The sequence below is a fragment of the Oncorhynchus masou genome, chromosome 28 (assembly GCF_036934945.1).
Source record: "Oncorhynchus masou masou isolate Uvic2021 chromosome 28, UVic_Omas_1.1, whole genome shotgun sequence".
Lineage (NCBI taxonomy): Eukaryota > Metazoa > Chordata > Actinopteri > Salmoniformes > Salmonidae > Oncorhynchus > Oncorhynchus masou.
The window spans coordinates 1,561,341-1,583,783 of record NC_088239.1 but is presented as its reverse complement, the minus strand read 5'-3'; the positions used below and the strand labels follow the sequence as shown (position 1 = coordinate 1,583,783).

Below are 22,443 nucleotides of genomic sequence, written 5' to 3'. Positions count from 1 at the left end.
ATAACCAGACAGTTTTCCCTCCCAGCCATTTCTGGATTAAGTGCTGTCTGTTAGTCAACATGGTGATTGAGTTGAACTGAAAAAGGAACTCAATGTTGCCCCAAGACATTTTGAATAAATACCAGACAGTGAAGCTTGGGAATAAACTGTAGTGGACTTTCATGCTTGTAATTATTTTTTCCCCCCTTATTTTGTGTCCACGAATGGATATTCTATATTTTATGAAATTGCACCATATTTATCATACATAGTGTTAAGCACTCACAGGAAATGCTAGAAAATCTAGTTCTGAGGTCAACTAAAAACAAGTTATTTTCCTCCTGCACTGAGATCTGAACAGAGAATGTTAAATGTGGCTTCTCCATCTAAAAAAAAAATCCACTTTGCCTAAGCAGGTGCTAGAACCAATTAGTAATTAATTCATTAAAGAGTAGACAAGGGATGTAATAAATGCCATCCACCTGGCCAACACACCTGGTCTCATTATGATCAATAAGAGTCATTAGCTGAGCCATGGACATGTCCTCAAACAGTAACCATGCTACACACGCCTGCCAGGCTTCACAGAGACATTATCACCCGTGTTTTAGTGGCATCTTTATGCTTCTTCCATCCACATTACAAGACAAATCACATGAACATTTGAGCCAAGGTTGAGATTAAAGTTGACTACATTTAAAGTAGCCCGTTGTACGGACTGATATTATCGTGTATGAAGCAAATAGTCAGGATTGTATAGTATATTGCCACAGATGTACTTATATTTCCAAAGGAAACAATCTCAATGGCTCGGTAAATGGAATAGAGTTGATCTGTAATATGGGTCATTTAAGCAGAGAGGGTGAACTGTTATGCCTATGTAATTTATATCATAAATCAAGAACCAATGGTAAGGTAGTATATAGGAGAGTTTTGTTTAGCCATTACGCGACATAGTGTGTTAGCTCTATTAACTAACGCACACAGCTCTGCAGTGGAGGGTGTTACCGACAAGCTAGTCACACGCTGCCGAATGTCCAAACACCACGTCTAACCTCCAGGAAGCCTGGTTCTCCACGAGGGTTTGGATGACTAATAAACACTGAACACAAATACAAACGCAGCATGTAAAGTGTTTGTCCCATGTTTCATGAGCTGAAATAAAAAAATATCCCAGAAATGTTACTCACAAAAAGCTTAATTCTCTGAAATGTTGTGCACAAATTTGTTTACATCCCCTGTTATTGAGCATTTCTCCTTTATAATCCATCCAAGATAATCCATTTCTCATTTCTCCAAGATAATCCATCCACCTGACAGATGTGGCAATATCAAGAAGTTGATTAAACAGAATGATCATTACACAGGTGCACCTTGTGCTGAGGACAGTTAAAGGTCCTTCTAAAATGTACGGTTTTGTCACACAATTCTTCCAAACGGCCTTACAACTGCAGATCCTGTGTGTCACGCGGGCGAGCGGTTTGCTGATGTCAACGCTGTGAACAGAGTGCCCCATGATGGCGATGGGGTTATGGCATGGGCGGGCATAAGCTGAGGACAACAAACACAATTGCATTTTATCAATGGCGATTTGAAAGCTCAAAAATACAGTGACGAGATCCTGAGGCCCATTTTATTAAGGAATCTCTGAACAACAGATGAATATCTGTATTCCCAGTCATGTGAAATCCATAGATTAGGACCTAATGAATTTATTTCAATTCACGGATTTTCCTCATATGAACTGTGACTCAGTGAAATCTTTTAAATTGTCGCATGTTGCGTTTATATTTTTGTTCAGTATATTTTAAGTCCTTTCTAAGGATGACACAATATGCTGTAAAGTGGAAGGTCAGTGTTTTAATCTGTCTATCACAGTATATACTGTATTTAGCTTACCGCTCTTATTGATGCACCTATTAACTTCTCAAAGAACATTCACTACATAGTGTTATGACTGTTTAAATAGTAGACCTGGAAGAGCTATAATGCTATTTAAATTGAACTACCATATTAGACCAATGAGAGTTGATCGTATCAGGACTGGTAGGGGTCTGAAATATGATTCTCAGCCAGACTCACACAACAATGTGTCCACAAGGAATGAAGTCAAATCAAATTGTCTTTGTCATGTGCACCAAATACAGGGAAATGCTTTACTTTACAAGCCCTTAACAAACAAATCAGTTTTAGAAAAATACAACCCCAAAAAAAGTAAGAGATAAGAATAACAAATATTTTAAGAGCAGCAGTAAATAACAATAGCGGGGTGAAATACAGGGGGGGTACCGGTAAAGAGTCAATGTGCGGGGGCACTGGTGTCGAACGGAGGATACATCGAATTGAAGGTAATTTCTCTTCCGAAATACCATGTCTGTTTCACAGCCTCTGGCAGTCACAGCACTGTATGTATTTATGGGCCAGTCTTAGAGTGTACTGGAAACACAACACAATAATCTGGGAAGGCTGGACAGCGTGATGCCAAAGGTAATAACAACACAAAGTTGAATGCATTGCATCTGTTAGACAGGGAGTCTACACAGTTGACTTCAATATAAATGTGAGGAATTTGGTGATAAAATGTCCACTGCTTTGAATCGAGTTGGAGGCAACAACCAGAAGTGGAGGAAGGCAAATTATTTCAAGATTGAGCTGTTACCTGGAGGGAGGTAGCTAGGCTTTTCTTTTTCTTTTTTACATCATCTCTGATCTGCTTTATAAAATGTATAAATACTTAATATCCATCATTTAAATCGATAATGAAATTGATACCAATTTTACAATTAAGCATCTTCTGTTTTGGCCCAAAAATGAGGCAACGCTAGTAAGCTAATTTGGTGCCAGTAGTGCTCCTATCAGCATGCGCAAGTGAGGAGCCCTCATTAATAAGGATCCGCCCCTTTATGTTACATTTTCACCTAAAATTACATACCCAAATCTAACTGCCTGTAGGTCAGGAGCTGAAGCAAGGATATGCATATTCTTGGTACCAGTTGAAAGGAAACACCTTGAAGTTTGTGTAAATGTGAAATAAATGTCAGAGAACATAACACAATAGATCTGGTAAAATATAATACAAAGAAAAAACTACTAGTCTTTTGTATTTTTTTTTGTACCATCATCTTTGAAATGCAAGAGAAAGGCCATAATGTATTATTCCAGGCCAGGTGCAATTTAGATTTTGACCAATAGATGGCAGCAGTATATGTGCAAAGTTTTAGACTGATACAATGAACAATTGCGTTTTTGTTCAAAATGTATCAAGACTGCACAAATGTGCCTAATTTGTTTATTAATAACTTTTCATGTTCAAAATTATGCAGTCTCCTCAAACAATAGCATGGTATTGTTTTACTGTAAAAGCTACTGTAAAGTGGACAGTGCAGTTAGAGTAACAAGAATTTAAGCTTCCTGCCAATATCAGATATGTCCATGTCCTGGGAAATGTTCTTGTTACTTACAACCTCATGCTAATCGCATTAGCCTACGTTAGCTCAACATTTCCTGTGAAAGGGACACCGATTCTGAAGAAGATTTATCAATTAAATACATCAACAACAACCGATGACACTGAGTATAAAATAAGGAGTTAGAACAAAAGGCATGCATTTCTTTCAGCAATGGTGCTATCTGCGGCCTACTGATCTCAAGACAGTTGTATCTTACCTCCTTCCGACCACACCTGCATACATCTGCATTCTCTATCACATGACATAGGGCCACACAATGTCCACAGCACATGACACAATCTCAACTGTGGATCTGAGACGTTGGAAAAAGACACATGGGTAAGTTCACCAAACAGGTAGGCATGTTGTTAAACGTTTTGAAGTACTGTAAAACTGCCTGTCAGAATAGCTAAACAAATAGTCCTAGCTGTAGTGTTGTGGTAACCTAAATGTAATTGTTTATTTATTGTGCAACTCCACCAGTACGCTAGGTTTGACTGCTCTGATATTCCCCTTATAATTAGGCTACTGCTACTCAATGACAATATACAATCCCATTGCTTGCGCTATTTAAGCAAAGCTTGGCTTGCAGTAGGTCGAGGAAACCCTGATAGGAGCCCGTTTTCAGAATGTAAATACCCGGTAAAAAAAAAAAAAAACTGGGACACGTTAGATTGTGTCACTACAACAACAGTTGACAGAATAATCTAATTTTTTACATCCCAGATTTAAACATTTAGAGAGTGACGTTACGGAGACCATATCAAATGAACCTAGAACAAGCAACTCCTATGAACACTAGGTGTGGTTGTCGGTTGCCATGGACTCCTGCTGGAAGTCAACTTGAACAGTTTGAGGACATCTCTATCATGTCCTAATTACAAAGGAAGAAAACTTTCCCTCTCGGTTCAGAGCACAATAATAATGAGGTCAGTGATTATGTTAATTGAAGTCGTTTCTCTACAACATATCTGTGTGTCTAATTCTAATCTAAGAAGAGAACAAGATACCTTCCCCAAGGGTACAGAATATGTTTTGTAGCTTTAATGACAATCTGTTAGGATTTGTGGTACTTTAATTCAACACATGCCAAGACCTAAACGCGTCCTAATGTAAAACTATTGATCTCTTAAAATATTTTGAAACAATAAATTCGAATTTCCTTCGATTCACCAGGCTACACAAAAAAATATTACGTAACAGAATTACACGATTTGTTTTTCACAAAATTGCCTATTCAAAAATGGTTTAGCTCAAAGCTCAGGGATGCATAGATTTTAGTTAGGCTACAACAAAATAAATAAATCCAGATGAAAAATAATTTGTCCAAATTTAATTACGAATATCATAAAACTGAATTGCATGTAGTGTCACATAAAATAAATGAATGGAAGTAAAATGAAATATTCACATCAACTATACATATGGTATATCCAATCTAAAACATTTGGTAGTGCGCATGCTCCTGTATTTATAATAGATAACCGTTGGTAGTGTCTCTCTGTCTCTGTCTCTGTCTCTCTCTCGCTCTCTCTTTCTCTCTCTCTCTCTCTCTCTCTCTCGCTCTCTCTCTCTCTCTCTCTCTCTCTCTCTCTCTCTTATGAAGAGGAAATAAAATACCAACCCTAACCTAATAGGATTTCATTTACAAAACAACGAAATAGCATTTATGTTTTATTGCCTTCTACAAGTGTAATTAAAAACGGTTTAGCATACATGAGATACCTAGTCAAATGACCCGTGCCATAAAAAAGGAGAGATAAAAAACCTATAGCAAAAAAACGCAGGCCTGCCGATATTACTTCTGTGTAGTTGTGTCATAAAACAACAAAGATGAACAACTTAAATTGGCGGCCTAATTTGTACAGTTGACATGATGCCTTCTGTAGGGAACGGATGGTGATGTTTTTCTAGCCCTAAACCACTGCATCATGGTGGGAAACAACGGCCCAGGGAGAAAGCTACCCCTGGTCTACCCCTGTCGCAAACATCTAATTGGAATGAACCCATTTAGCAACATGTCAGGGAAAGGCGACAACATGGACAATGTCAGCGCCTCTACAAATCTTCTGTGGTCTAAACTTAATAGCGTGTCACTGTGCCTGTCCAGCGCCACTACTGACTGGTTGGTGTCTCAGAGAGCTAGCTGCGTGACTCATGGTACATGGCCGTTCTTTATTTAGCTGCTGGGCGATTCGGGCGAATCGCAGGGGGGAAAAGGAGGAACATACATACAGCTGTACTGCATGATGCGCGCGTCAACCCTTATTCCAGGTTGGGTTGGGTCTGGCAGGAAGTGACCAGTCCGTTGAAAGGCATTATGCCAATCATTTGATATTATATAAAGACTTGACTATTGTTTTTATTAACTCATGAAAGACCGGTGAAGACCTCTGAATCAGACTGAACACGGTAATTAACGAGTCTACCTCCACTAATTATTCCTTTATCCATATGAGTGCTAATATCCTAGACATGAGTTCCAATTATTTCTAATGACACATACAATGGTTTCTAATTATAAGTGAAGGTGTTCATATAATTTACCTATAGACAAATATATAATCCACACTGCGCCATGTCTGACCCAGGAGCCCACGTACAACCTGACCCAGGCTGTAAACGAGGAGGTCGGCTACTAAGAGCCTTATAACGTTCCTTTTTTTAATGAATTGATCCAAAATGAAAAGTCAGAATAAAAATAACGTAGGCCCTATCTCGAATCGAGAACTCAACATATTAATATTAAGAATATGGGCCTATTTGATACAGAATTAACTAATTCTACTCTATTCATTTCCAACACGATATGTATTTCTATGCTCGTTTGACGTTTATCGCGTACAATTGGTATCTTCAAGTGAGCTGCTAACATTGCAAATTATTACGACATTAGTGTTGCATTAACTTTCCCGTTAGAATGTCTTTCCACGGTAGTAATATATCAGAAAATACATATATATATATATATATATATATTCCATACACATCTGACACGCTCATGTCAGCTTTACGCGGAGCATGAATATGGAGTTTTCCATACCACCTCTCAAACTTCAACTCCGCAGCACACAGCGGCTCAGGCAGATCAACCTATCAGAGGCGAGCCTTTTGAACAGAGCCGAGACAGCCTCGAAGTCAGCCAAAGGGCAAGCGCATGTGAATTGAGGAAGAGAGAGAGAAAAAAAGTCCAACTACCTTTACATTGGAGAAAGGGCAGGAATTGCCCCTCTCACATCCATCTCTGCCTAACAGCTAGACGGCAACCCGAGAGGTTCATTGTAGGGTTGATATGATTCACTGTCCACTGTACGGCTGGGGAATAAGGATCTGTATCTCTGAAAACGGATATATAGTGGCCTTGGGAAGGGTACAGCATAGTTCAGACATATATAGCACAATACACATCGATACAAACAGGTTTACCCATCACCAAAGGTTTCCTTTAAATGTTATGTATATGTAAGAAAATAGCGTTGTCATTTAACCAAGATCGTAAGTCGGTGGATGGAAAACATGAAGGATGTGAAGGGCCCTTGGCAGCGGCTCTCTGATCTGTAACGCTGGATGTCTTTATTTGCCTTGGGTTCATGAAAAGAAACCACACAGAAGAGATAACGACACGATAACAAACAGAACATTAGCAGAATCATCACAATCATTATAATAAATACACATTTCTGCCAAGGTAAAAAAAAAACGTGTAATCACACCGATGCTTTTTTTTCACCTGTTACCATAATAAGGACTAAACTATCCAAACTAAAGATACAAATGTTCAATCATCAGATCAATTGTCTATTGGGAAGATCTGCGCACTAAACATTTCTGCACCATCATTGATTATTTTTGGGGGGGAAACACATACGCTACCCTATACATATCAGCATGTAGTCTTATGACTAAATATTTATCTTATTAATTTAGTTACCACCGTAGGATGAACATGTGGAACCGTGGGCGGGCAGTAATGATTCATCAAGTGGCACAACAGCTTTCCTTCTCTTCTCCGGCTGGGTCTCCGTGTACCTCCGGGGCTCCGGGGCTCCATGTACTGCCGGGTTCAACCAACCCCTCAGCTCTAGTACATAGACTAGTCAACTCAGTAACTTGATACTAGACTAATCCTTCCTGCAGCCTGGCAACTATGTTAATGACTTGACAGATTTGAAGAGTGTATAGGCCAACATCAAGTGCGCATTAGAAAGAAACAAGTTGCCAGGTTTACACTCCAACACCCAATCAGAAAAAAAGGTTAGGGTATAACAATAACGAACATAATCATACAGAATGTCTTCTAAACTTTGTTCAGAACTTGAAATAACTCTGAAATGATTAAACATATTGTCTTATATTATTGGAGAAAGTAAGCAGCTATTTGGTAGCTAACGGCTTTGTTCGATAGTTAGTATTACCCGTTTTGTAGGTCTATTAGTCAAATAATAAAACGTTGATTTTCCATTAACATCTTAATTGAATATTTGACGTCTATATTATAATTGGACCATACTATGCTATAATCTGACTATCATATTTGGAACAGGATATTTTACTTTGCAATAACTGCGTGTTGAAGTTATAAAGTGACACGTCTGTTTTCATGGGTCAAATATTTTCCTGAAGGTTTAAATATAATTCATAGTTGGAACGTGCAAGTTCGCATTAATTTCTATCATTGAAAACAACACACACGCTCGGCCTGGGTTTAACTGGCTGCGAGCGCAAGTCATAAATATTCATTGACAAGCTAGGCGCACTGAGGGCTGGCGCCTGCGCTGTTCAAGAGCTTTAAACGCGACTCTGCTGTTTTCAGCGCGATGTGACCGTTAAGAAACGTCGCAATACAGTCAACTGAACAAATTAAGTTGGTGTGAACAAAACTGAAAGGATGAGATTTCCTTATTCCGTCAATGATCCGGTTCATAAGAGCCCATGCACGCCGTGGTGGCTACACCGCCTGGCATTCAGACATCTTCGTCTGGAAACGAGAAGATTTCCATATCAGCTATTTTTGTAAAGGAAGAATCTCAAATATTGATTCTACCATATATATATATGTCCTACATTTGTTCTCAGTCTTTTCAAATGTTAATAGTTTACTTTTGTTCTGTAATAACACAATGCGATGTCTTTTTTTTAATGTAAAATGTCAATTACATTGTTTATGTGTGTTTATGACTAATTTAATGACATTTGTTTTACATTTTGGAATGTAAACGATATATATATCGATACCCAATGGAATCTCTGCATATACATGCTTTAGTAGTGTCTGTCTGTGTAGCGCTGATATTGGCATGAGGAGACCATGGTTGTCTCGTAGTTCAAGACACTTTGCAGTTGAATTCAGCCTCAACATGCATTTGTTGCGTTTTCCGAAACCAGGTGTGCGATATAACGATATGATCTGGTAACATCTAATAATATTATAAAGTTATATTTGAGGCCTAGTGATATTTTAGTTCAAAATAAATGTTAAGGAAATTCAAGACCAGAGTCGATAAGCAAAGCTTTCTAGCTTTGTTGGAGAACGACCGGTCTTTTCAAACAAAACCAATGTCATTCTATAATGCAAAACATATTTATGGGTATATGGTATACACAGCACTTTCTATAGCTGGTCTAATGATGCATGAATGAAAAAGTATTGGCACTAGAATCTAAATAGATAGTCTTAAATAGAGTCGGAAAAGTCATTTTAGTACCGCCATTTATCAGGAAAAAGAATGAATAGCCTGGCACGCTAAAATAATATGAATACATTTCAAACAAATCACCTTAGATATCATGAATTTCCGCCATTTAAATTACACACACACACACGAACGCACATACACACACTCTTACATTTTAAATCAAATGTTTTATATGGACTTGAAAAAACACATAGTCATTCTTCTATTTCATCCTGGACCATGGTAACGTATTTTATAAAAACAGATCATATTTCAACTCTTAGTTCCATCCTGTACGATTGCAAATCATTTTAATTAAAAAAACAGATCTTATTTCAGAGAAAATGTTTAGGCCCGTAGTATTACTGTAAACTATATGTAAAAAATAAAACACATAAACACACTGCGTGAGGATTGTTACTGATGACTGATCAATTGAACATTGTGTGCAGGCCATTTGTCTTCGTCTTTTTCTGTTAGAATTGTATCGTCATTTTTCGGCCTGTCCAACGTGTCATGTTGTCAGCTGCAGACTGACAGATCGGGGATTATATGATTCTATTCTGTGTCGCCTTAGCGCACTGGCAGTGTTAACGACGCAGGCCAGGCTGGTGATCACTGGCGTCTGTCTGTTGACGTGAACCCTGCCTAATGGTCCGGTCAACCAGGCTGGCTACACCACGGAACAAAGACTACAACACTGACTCCAGAAGTCTCAACACTTCCTCGGCACTATGACATCCATCTGACACAGCTAGCTTTGGGGAAACTGAATTACATCGACAACAATTAAGTCAAAACATAAACAATTTCGTTTACACAGACTGATAATTATATCCGTCACGATTAACCGTTTACATTCTCGAATTACTCGAGGGCAAGGACTGGTATGTTAATTATGGGTTAACAGGAGACAAGGACAGGAATAATCAAATTACTTAACATTAATTCGTATTACTGAATTGGATTCTGCAAGTCTAAAAAGGCTAGCATGATGTGATTTAGGTGGTGCCCTTTGATAAGCGGGTGATAGAGCAGTAGCTTAGCCTAGCCTGATAAGACGGTCCACATATCATGTCCCTTTACTGATAGTCTAGGTGTTATGAAATGTGCACCACCTATTTGATTTGTGCCCCTGTGAACATGTCATTTAAAACGGTTACTTTTAGTATGATAGTTATTTCAATATAATACCTCATATAGGCTTATCATGCTTTACTAAATGCCTAGTTCTCTATTTAACTGCGTTGTTAATGATAATGGAATACATAGGTAATCACGAAGCAGTCATTTTGATGTCCAGTCATATTTAGACAGTAGGCTATGAGAAACAAAAAATATTGGAAGACAATAGTTGGTTGTATTTTTTTATGCTTTAATATAGTACGAAATGTAACCAAACATTTTGTGTAGACTAAATTCTACATAAGAGCGTATTTCTCCATAAATCCCGATCATTTCTAACGTTACCCTTTACATGCGGATAAATATGGAAAATTGAGCTATATACATGTAGGTAATACTGCCTTGACATTATCAAGGTAATGGACAAATAGTTTTTTAAAATCTTTTATCACGTACATAAACAGATTGACACGGAGTTTCAGGCGTTCACTACACGATTTATCGACATGACATTAAATAACAGCAATGGTAAGTACTGTGCTACTCCAACTGGACCGTAGACGGAATGTGGCACCAAATACAAAAGCACATAAATAGACTAATAGTCGGTAAGGTCGACGTCATAGTGGAGACGGTAGTTATACTGAGTAATTCACATTGGGTACACATCAACTACAACATTCTGTTCAATCAACACTAGTCATCGCAATATTATTGGTAAAACCATCTCATTTTCCATATATCTAGGGACCACATTTTCACAAATGCCCTTAAACTGTGATATAACTATTTACAAAATAAAATATAACATGTTTGAACTGTGAATCTTTATGTACAAAGAGAATCAGGCCACGAACCGCAGATAGCATGCATTGAGATATCTTGCGTTCAGTCTTTCAAAAAAGAGCCGGGGGGGGGATGTTTAAAAAAAACTTTAACTTGGTAGCTGGTCGTGCACCTTGTCCATGCATCACTCTGTCTCTCTCTCTGTAGCCATTAACCAACCATTTTGGCTTCCTCGTATTTTTCTCTGTCCACGCATTATAGACTGACTTTCAAAGTCTTAGATTCCAAGCAGTCCTATTTCTGCAGTCTTTGTGAAAATATTTTACACGTACCATTCATTAAAATTTGACGACAGCGTGGTGTGGTGACTGGTCGTGTGGTGTACTGTCGAGGTTGCCGGTGATATGGAACTGGAATTATGGTTCTCTGTGGACGGGGATACGATGGTGGGCGGCGTGGACGATTCGTACCCGGAACTGGCCGCTGGTGACGGTTGGGGTCCTTGCGTGGTAGCCTCGTGAACCTATGAGACAGAGCGAAAAAATAATAATAATAACAACAGGACATTTTTACATTTGACAGTGTGCCTGTGTATTACTCATACGCTGCCATGCTTTACGGTAATATGAAGGCTTAAAGTTCGATTCTCTATAGTGAGAAGAAAATACAATTCTATACATGTTAATGATAATCCATTTTTAATAAATAAACCAAGATCCTAATGTAAATGCATGACGCAATATTTTGGAAATTATTACAGCGTGAAAGGTTTTATGAAAACACAACAGCTAGTTATACTGCATCGTACGTTCATATTTGCTGGAATGTATACACAACATTTTCCTCCTCAACAATATCCAATATATGGACGTATTTATAGCACGCTAAATATCCAGAACAATTTTAAGTAGCCACGGATTAAAATAAAAGTGTAAGTTAATATGTACCTTCATGTGTTTCCGCAGAGAGCTTGGATGTGTGTAGGACTTGTCGCATTGCTTGCAGAGATATGGCTTGTCAGATGTATGGACGTGCATGTGTTTCTTCCGGTCGCTGCTGTTGGCAAACCGTCTGTCGCAGCCCTCAAACTCACACTTGAAAGGTTTTTCACCTTAAAAAAAATGACACGACATAAACATTTTACACACGGAGAATATGAACTATGATACATTTTCATTTAACATGAACATTTCAGAGTTTCAGTTCTCACGTGGTTCAAGCACATTGTATAAAGATAACCTTATTTTCAGTATTTATGATTTGTTTAATGTGTGTAGGCCTATATATTGACACACACATTTTGATGTGTTGGCATGTTTTACTTAGTCCACTAAGATAAACAGTTCGCAACAGCATTGCCACATATTTCACAAACCTATTGCATTATATTCACGTTTGAAAGTTTCAAAATACGAATCATAAAGTTATACTGTATAGACAATTTAATAAATGCATTCAATATTGTTGACATTTTTTGTGTGTGTGTGTAAAAACGTAACAAAAACATTCAAGTTGATAGGCTACTCTAGCTTGTTACTCAGTCAAATATGTCTTACATTTAATAACATTTCATCGCTTATGGAGCGGAAATTGTGATCAAGGTTTTTGATGCGGGAATTAAAAAAACATGTTACATTTCTTACCAGTGTGTGTCCTTTTGTGGATCTTCAGGTTTTCCGATCGGGCAAACACTTTTCCACAGCCGGGGAAGGGACATGGGAATGGTTTCTCTCCGGTGTGCACTCTGATATGATTTACCAGTTTGTACTTGGCTTTAAATGGTTTTCCTTCTCGGACGCACTCTTCCCAGAAGCAGATATGGTTAGACTGCTCCGGTCCACCGACATGCTCCACTGTCAGGTGGGTCACGAGCTCGTGCATCGTGCTGAACGTTTTGTTGCAAGCCTTTTTGGGGTTCGACAACTGTTCGGGCTCGACCCACTTGCAGATGAGCTCTTGTTTGATGGGCTGCCTCATGTATCGGAAGAAGGCCCCTGCCCCGTGGTGAGCCGCCATGTTCATGTTCATGGGGCCATAGCCGTGCAGCTGGGAGGAGGCGTAGTGGTCGGAGCGGGGGCTCGCAACATGGCCGTACTGGTCAGCCCGGCCGTACATGTCCCCGGTAAAGCCAAGCCGCATCTGGCTGTTGACGACATTTGATGATGCATGACTTGCGGCTTGCTCGTGGAGTCCCGGGAAGAGCAGGTGCCCCGCGGCATCGGAGTGTCCATGTGGCCCTGCAAAACTTCCCGCTGCCGAGGCAAACAGGCTGTGCTGCGCGCTGGTGGCATCCCCGAAGCCCCGGTTTCTGAAGAGAAAGTCCCGGGTGGAGTTGAAGGCTGCGGTGGAGTAGGAGCTGACGTGTGTCGGGTGGTGGTGGTGACCCAGGGCGGCAGCAGCGTAGCCGGGAGCCTGGGAGGAGAACGCCGTCTGGCCGGAGCCCAGGTCGTGGGAGCTGTGGTTGATTTTAAAAGCTCCCATCCCGTCTGCGAACGGATTTATCCCCAAAGCCACTTCTCTTTCTGTGACTTCGCCTGTTGAGTGATGCCTTGAGGAGCCGAACGTAGTGACTCCTATGGTGGGGTACTGGGGTCCTGCATCCAGAAGCATCTTCCGGCAGTCTACAACTCAATGAGGCGACTGAGAGCAGAAATAAAAAATCACGAACAGTTATTCTCTCACTCCTATACCTCTCTCGCTTTCTATCTTTCTGCAAAAGTCTCTCTCAGAACTTACAGAGGAGTACAAACTCCAATCCACCGGTTTTCTATTTACCTAAAACAAGAGTGGAATTTTCCCCCACACTAATTCTCATCCGATGCACACGCAAATCATGTACAATATTGTATTTTGCGGTTTATCTTCCTGTGGCGAAACTTTCACCTCCCCAGTCAGGCGGTGAGCTTCAGACTGATAGTCGCAATCATTCCTGCAGATAAATGAATTGAAAAGACAACACAGTCCACCCCTGATGAATGGAGAGGAAGGGGGGACCAAACATGTGACCCGGTACTCAGACGATCATTGGAGGAGGCCCTATCCCCCTACTAACATGCACCCATCAAATAACAATCCGCGTGCCGAGGCCCCTCTCCTATTGGTCCGCGTGCATCATCAATCCCAGGTATTGTGAGATTGCTGACTGTGGTTTTGGTTAAACGGCTGAATAACACAAGAAAGAAAGTTGAGAGAAATAAAAGCAACAATAGACGGTGTGAAAATGTAGACAGTCGTCGGCTATTCAGTCACACTATATACTGCTAAAAGTCAAATGCATGCATGTTCCTCTATAACTAATGCATAGCAACAACTTTCCATTCTAAAACACACTTTTTGTTAAGGAAGGGGGTGGCAAATGCTGATGTAGAGCATGGCTATTCGGTTGCATACCAAGACGTCAATGTGTCGCTGAATGTTGTTGCTCAGCAAAGAGACTGGGGAGGCAGTATACCACACACTCTTTGTTGTTGATCCGGGATATTTGTTTGATTTCATAGGACACACGTTGAGGGCATGGCGATGTCTTTGTTGATTTCCATGGCAATCTCTGGATCCAGTCAAATTTCCGGAGGATGAAAGGGAACGGAAAAGACGACTCGACTCCATTTCCCCCTCTCTATTCAAGTAGTTTAGGGAGTAGAGGCTGCATGGATACATACCACAAGGGAATATTACGTTTTACTACAAAACAGCCAAAACGTCAATATGTGACTGTCACAAACACATTATAATAGGACTAATAATATACGAATTATCCTACAAGTGCCACGATTAAGTTATTATTATTATTTTTTTGTCAGTTCGAATCGGCTATAGGTCTATCTCGAAAAAACAATCCAATGTCAATGTTGAAAAACACTGCAAGTAGCCTCACAATCCCAGGTAGGCTCACTCATCACTTCCTGTGCACACAGCACCTCTTCTATAAAGCTGTCCTCGAGTTTTATACTTCCTGTGTTGTCATTTACACATCAGGTGTGACCATGGAAACATTTACAGATGGAGGATCTTAATCTGATCACTCTGTTACAGGAGAACGTCTACAGATGGAGGATCTTAATCTGATCACTCTGTTACAGGAGAACTTCTACAGATGGAGGATCTTAATCTGATCACTCTGTTACAAGAGAACTACAGATGGAGGATCTTAATCTGATCACTCTGTTACAGGAGAACTTCTACAGATGGAGGATCTTAATCTGATCACTCTGTTACAGGAGAACGTCTACAGATGGAGGATCTTAATCTGATCACTCTGTTACAAGAGAACTTCTACAGATGGATGATCTTAATCTGATCACTCTGTTACAGGAGAACGTCTACGGATGGAGGACCTTAATCTGATCACTCTGTTACAGGAGAATTTCTACAGATGGAGGATCTTAATCTGATCACTCTGTTACAGGAGAACGTCTACAGATGGAGGATCTTAATCTGATCACTCTGTTACAGGAGAACGTCTACAGATGGAGGATCTTAATCTGATCACTCTGTTACAGGAGAACGTCTACAGATGGAGGATCTTAATCTGATCACTCTGTTACAGGAGAACGTCTACAGATGGAGGATTTTAATCTGATCACTCTGTTACAGGAGAACTTTCTTGCAATGAAGAACTTTTAAAACTTGTAGTCTGTTTGAGGTTTAAACAGGCTTCTGAAGCTTCTAATTTCCCCTTAAAAATTCAGACTAGATTTTCCCTTATGTAAAATGTATCAACCCCTACATAAATGTCCATTAATTCTAATTCACATAATAATTCACATTTCCTTTTGCTGCAGAATTAAATTTCCTGCTGTAGCAACCTGTCTCAAATTAGGATCCTACATATGTAGGGCCTAGGCTGTAGTTATCTGTGAACTCTGTTCTGCCCCCCAACATCCCTCTTTCTCTGTCTCTCTCTCAATTCCATGTCCGTTTTTGCAGCAGCCTCGTAAAGGGAACATCAGCAGTCAGGACTCCCTTCTGGCATGATCATTCTCAACCTAAATTCTTTCCCAAAACTTACACAAAAAGTTATTATCACAAAGACGTTTAATAATCAGTTATCTTGAAGGACATTTATGATGATAACTCACACACTGGTGATTGTTGAAAACAAAACACTGGTCACGTTGTATGTTGGCCGACTAGTAAAAGCTTACTGCATCACCATAGCCAGACTGTATATATGTGTACAACGTTGTGGGTTACCGAAGTTATCAAGTGGGATTTGCGGCTCTCACTGGTTCAAAGCCGCATGAACAGACTCGCCATACGAACCATTAAAATATCATTTTGACTGCCCGTTTCTGCTCCGTACATTCTCCGACTCCTTCCCGAGAGGCTAAGGGGAAGAGAACATTATCCATGGTTCTCTTTTTCCATACGAGTTGTATCAAGTTTTAAAGTAGACTACCACAACTCACATACAAATCTGGAAGACCCTTGGCTTCAACAGGTGGAAAACGGTCATGATGGAACGTGTGTCCAAGTGACTCTAAACAGGGAAGAAATAAATACCTTTGGGGTTCAACAGGGGTCTGGGAATCATCAAATGCAACAACAGAAGGCAAAACATGTTTGTAGTTGAATGTTTATTTTCCACGGATTTATCAGAAGTATCCGGTGATTGGCATTGCTGACTGATTTATTGGGAATATGGAGAACTTTACAGCAAGGTGACCAATGATATAGATAATAATATATCCATTATGGGTGGAGGCCGCTAATTTAATTAATATTATTGTCGATAGGACAGGCTACAGGGCATTTATTTTGTTATAAACGTAACGGAATAGTGATGTAACATAATAGTGATGTAACATAATAGTGATATAACATAATATGTAATGTAACATAATATGTAATGTAACGTAATAGTGATGTAACATAACGTAATAGTGATGCAACATAATAGTGATGTAACGTAATAGTGATGTAACATAATAGTGATGTAACGTAATAGTGATGTAACATAATAGTGATGCAACGTAATAGTGATGTAACATAAGGTAATAGTGATGTAACAAAAGGTAATAGTGATGTAACGTAATAGTGATGTAACATAAGGTAATAGTGATGTAACATAAGGTAATAGTGATGTAACGTAATAGTGATGTAACATAAGGTCATAGTGATGTAACATAATAGTGATGTAACATAATAGTGATGTAACATAAGGTAATAGTGATGTAACATAATAGTGATGTAACATAATATTGATATAATGTAATGTTAAATGTATGTAATGTAAATGTAATAGTGATGCAACATAAGGTAATAGTGATGTAACATAATAGTGATGTAACATAATATTGATGTAACATAATAGTGATGTAACATAATATTGATGTAATGTAAAATAATAGTGATGTAACATAATGGTGATGTAACATAATAGTGATGTAACATAATATTAATGTAATGTAACATAATAGTGATGAAACATAATAGTGATGTAACATTATATTGATGTAATGTGACGTAATAGTGATGTAACATAACATAATAGTGATGTAACGTAATAGTGATGTAACATAATAGTGATGTAACGTCATAGTGATGTAACATAAGGTAATAGTGATGTAACATAATAGTGATGTAACATAAGGTAATAGTGATGTAACATAATAGTGATGTAACATAATAGTGATGTAAGGTCATAGTGATGTAACATAAGGTAATAGTGATGTAAAATAATAGTGATGTAACATAATGTAATAGTGATGTAACATAACATAATAGTGATGTAACGTAATGGTGATGTAACGTAATGGTGATGTAACATAATAGTGATGTAACATAACGTAATAATGATGTAACATAATAGTGATGTAACATAATAGTGATGTAACATAACATAATAGTGATGTAATATAACGTAATAGTGATGGAACAAAAGGTAATATTGATGTAACATAAGGTAATAGTGATGTAACGTAATAGTGATGTAACATAAGGTAATAGTGACGTAACGTAATAGTGATGTAACATAAGGTAAAGGTGATGTAACGTAATAGTGATGTAACATAAGGTAATAGTGACGTAACGTAATAGTGATGTAACATAAGGTAAAAGTGATGTAACGTAACAGTGATGTAACATAATAGTGATGTAACGTAATAGTGATGTAACATACCTTAATAGTGATGTAACATAATATTGATGTAATGTAACATAATAGTGATGTAACATAATAGTGATGTAACATAATATTGATGTAACATAATAGTGATGTAACATAATAGTGATGTAACATAATATTGATGTAATGTAACATAATAGTGATGTAACATAATAGTGATGTAACATAATAGTGATGTAACATAATATTGATGTAATGTAACATAATAATGATGTACCTTAACATAATAGTGATGTAACATAATAGTGATGTAATGTAACATAATAGTGATGTGACACAATATTGATGTAATGTAACATAATAGTGATGTAACATAATAGTGATGTAACATAATAGTGATGTAACATAATATTGATGTAATGTAACATAATAATGATGTACCTTAACATAATAGTGATGTAACATAATATTGATGTAATGTAACATAATAGTGATGTAACATAATAGTGATGTAATGTAACATAATAGTGATGTAACATAATAGTGATGTAACATAATAGTGATGTAACATAATAGTGATGTAACATAATAGTGATGTAATGTAACATAATAGTGATGTAACTTAATAGTGATGTGACATAATATTGATGTAACAATAGTGATGTAACATAATAGTGATGTAACATAATAGTGATGTAATGTAACATAATAGTGGTGTAACATAATAGTGTTGTAACAATAGTGATGTAACATAATAGTGATGTAACATAATAGTGATGTAATGTAACATAATAGTGATGTAACATAATAGTGATGTAACATAATAGTGATGTAACATAATAGTGATGTAACATAATATTGATGTAACATAATATTGATGTAATGTAACATAATAGTGATGTAACATAATAGTGATGTAACATAATAGTGATGTAATGTTACATAATAGTGATGTAACATAATATTGATGTAATGTAACATAATAGTGATGTAACATAATAGTGATGTAATGTAACATAATAGTGATGTAACATAATAGTGATGTAACATAATAGTGATGTAACATAATATTGATGTAACATAATAGTGATGTAATGTAACATAATAGTGATGTAATGTTACATAATAGTGATGTAACATAATAGTGATGTAAAATAATATTGATGTAATGTAACATAATAGTGATGTAATGTAACATAATAGTGATGTAACATAATAGTGATGTAACATAATAGTGATGTAATGTAACATAATAGTGATGTAATGTTACATAATAGTGATGTAACATAATAGTGATGTAAAATAATAGTGATGTAATGTAACATAATAGTGATGTAACATAATATTGATGTAATGTAACATAATAGTGATGTAACATAATAGTGATGTAACATAATAGTGATGTAATGTAACATAATAGTGATGTAACATAATATTGATAACATAATATTGATGTAATGTAACATAATAGTGATGTAACATAATAGTGATGTAACATAATAGTGATGTAATGTAACATAATAGTGATATAACATAATAGTGATGTGACATAATATTGATGTAATGTAACATAATAGTGATGAAACATAATAGTGATGTAACATAATAGTGATGTAACATAATAGTTATGTAACATAACGTAATCGGGATGTTATTAAGCGGTGTCTTACAACTGACATTAAATGCGTTAAAATAGGCCTTTTCTGAAATACATTGAGTTTGGATAGGCAACCTAATTCTGATTGGCGAACGGCATATACACCGTGTTGTTTGTAACGAAAAGGATGTCCAGTTTATGCATATAGCATACATATATATACAGTATATTATTTTCCCTTTATACATATTTTTGTCTTTACATATACAAAACAACTCAATTAGCCTAGCGATTAGGCGTTTTGTCAATTGCTGCAATATGTTCTGGTCTTGGTCCCTATCTGTGAATTGCTTCAATATGGTCTGGTCTTGGTCCCGACCCATTTGCATTATTTCTTGTGGTTTACAAGAGGGCGCAGCTTGGACCAGAAAAAGCTCTTCCTCGGCATATGCATTACTGCAGTGTGTTCCTGAGCTGCCACTCTCTCTCTCTCTCTGCAGACTACAGCTGCGACCTTGCACTAGGCACCTGGAGCAGAGGCCATTTCATAAACATTGCCAGGATCACACATATTTCACATTATATTTACTTATTCATGACGTGTTTAACGTGGCTTTGTCACCAAATGACTTTGACAAGTCAATCCTGGATATGATTCTCCAGGGATGTTCAATCACTGCCGTCGGGCTATCTCTATCAGTATTTACAATGGTAGTCTGTGCGTAATATGCCAACTTTATCCCCCTAAAAATAATACATTTCGGTTTTACGTTTTTGGTGTAAAGAACAAAGCACATGGCCTACTACACATGGCCAGTTCATATCAATTGAATTACTGTGGACCGAATAACATTGAGTCACAAATACTAACATAAATAAATATGTGACCCATTCACCTACATATAGAAATGTCTTGTTTTAGAATGCTGCATCGTTATGCTGTTTCGGTAACCGATCGAGTGTGCAGGAGTTGTACTCACATAGAGGTGGGACATGTTTGGTGTCCAGCATTTTCAGTGTGTAGTGCAGTACGCTAGTTGTGTTTTAGAAGTGCCTAAAATTACATTTACCCCAAAACGTTTTTTTGTTTGTTTTTTTTTGCAATAGATTGTGGTTGTAAAATGACCACGTTATTGACATACTAACGGAATATGTTATACTTGTTTTTATTTTTTGTTAATTAACTGATGAGCAAATTCATTCTACATTGAGAATGGACATTACTTTTGTTCAACAGCCCAATGAGACCGATGCATGAATATAACCCAACCTGGGTCTCTCAAATTCCTATTGAGGCGATGGTCACAAAGTAGTCAAATATTGGCAAGACACACTGTCAAAATAAATGACGGCTTTACTGCCTCTGAACCTACCCATGGCTCTCTGAGACAACAGCCCAATGATTGACTACTGTGGGCACGTTATAATCCGACCAAATTGTTAAACACATTCTACATGCTATATTTGACATGGATCTAATGGCAACGGTTTGACCTCCTTTTGGGTCAATTCACAGAACAATTCCTATTTGTCTCCGACTGTTTTGATTAAGATAAAAGGGCCCAATGTATATTGAGGTAAGAATATTTAAGTATATGTCGATTAATATACATGCGTTTACCAAATGTTAAAGTTGAATGAAAAAAAAACATATTCAAGGCCTTAGCTAGGAGGACTAATGACAACAGTTTTATAGGCTAGAATTATGTTACAACAATAAATAGTCCCCTTAATATAGATGTGAACAACAAAATAAAGTTGATCAAAAAATGTTAATGATATCATATCGCAGCTCAATGTCTTCATTATGTAGTTGATTATATTATGCCGAACATATAATGACGACACACTATAGCATCACAAACAGTAGAGATGAGCGGAATGTTTTTAAAATATATATATTTTATATAACATATGCAGCAGCTTCAGGTGCTCCAATACGCGTTGGTTTCTGAATCAATGTGTTAATAAAAGAGGAGAGGATAAAACGTTATTAACAATTAAATCTCATCGTCTAACATAAATCCAAAGACAAAATGAATGCAAAATATGTTTTGTGATTTATGGTATTGTCTAGCGGTGTTGGTTTGATAGCAGGGAATCATCAACAAGATTAACTTTTATGCTTTCGACAACGTTTTCCTTCAACAGCAGACATCCCTTTCCCTCTCAGGGTATCATTCTAAAGTATAAACTCATATTTTAGCAAGTTTTATTTTGGATTTAAATCTCTACCGCTCTTGTGCCGTTCTGTGCCGTTCATCGGGCGCCACCTCCCGTGCCCCTGATCCGCTTCAGTTCTGGGTCTCAATCCGACAGGGCTCGTGAGCGAAATTACCCCGGATCATAACAACAGGTCGGTTCCATTACTTTTTCCCGGGACAATGGACGGCGTCGTCTCTATTCACTAATACACAGAAACCGATCCCGCGACGAGGAGGAGGACGAAGCGCAACGAGCGACGAAGAGTGGTGGTGCGGTGAGGACGAACAAGCGAGCGCCTGGGAAAACGTGTAAAAACTGTTTCTTTATCTAACCGGATCATTTTGGGCCATTGAGTGAACTCCGAACCGCGAAAAAACTCCGAAACGCGGAAAATTGCTTTTGAGAAAGGACTAGTCTTGTCTATGTTGGAAAAGATATCTGGTATTTTGATGCACACATTTTCCGACTCTGCATATATTTTATGAATTTCAATGACATATTTTCGTAAAATATGTACCGAAATGAAGATATCTCTCTATTGATTATCAGCTATAACCTTGG

The 22,443-nt window shown here is 37.7% G+C and overlaps 1 protein-coding gene across 2 annotated transcripts; it reads right to left on the bottom strand.

Annotated features, from left to right (window-relative positions):
- Window positions 1-6,984: 6,984 nt before the first annotated feature.
- LOC135517096 (zinc finger protein ZIC 1-like) lies at window positions 6,985-22,442 on the bottom strand. 2 transcript variants are annotated; one of them, XM_064941119.1, is made up of 4 exons: window positions 21,913-22,442; window positions 12,658-13,654; window positions 11,962-12,125; window positions 6,985-11,537 (listed from the first exon to the last, which is right to left on the bottom strand). In XM_064941119.1, the coding sequence occupies exons 2-4, from the start codon at window positions 13,622-13,624 to the stop codon at window positions 11,337-11,339; spliced, it is 1,332 nt and encodes a 443-aa protein (XP_064797191.1). In that variant the 5' UTR covers window positions 13,625-13,654; window positions 21,913-22,442; the 3' UTR covers window positions 6,985-11,336. The 2 variants fall into 2 exon arrangements, with proteins under 2 accessions (XP_064797191.1, XP_064797190.1); XM_064941118.1 differs by lacking the exon at window positions 21,913-22,442 and having other exon boundaries at window positions 12,658-14,383.
- Between the last annotated feature and the right edge of the window lies 1 nt (window position 22,443).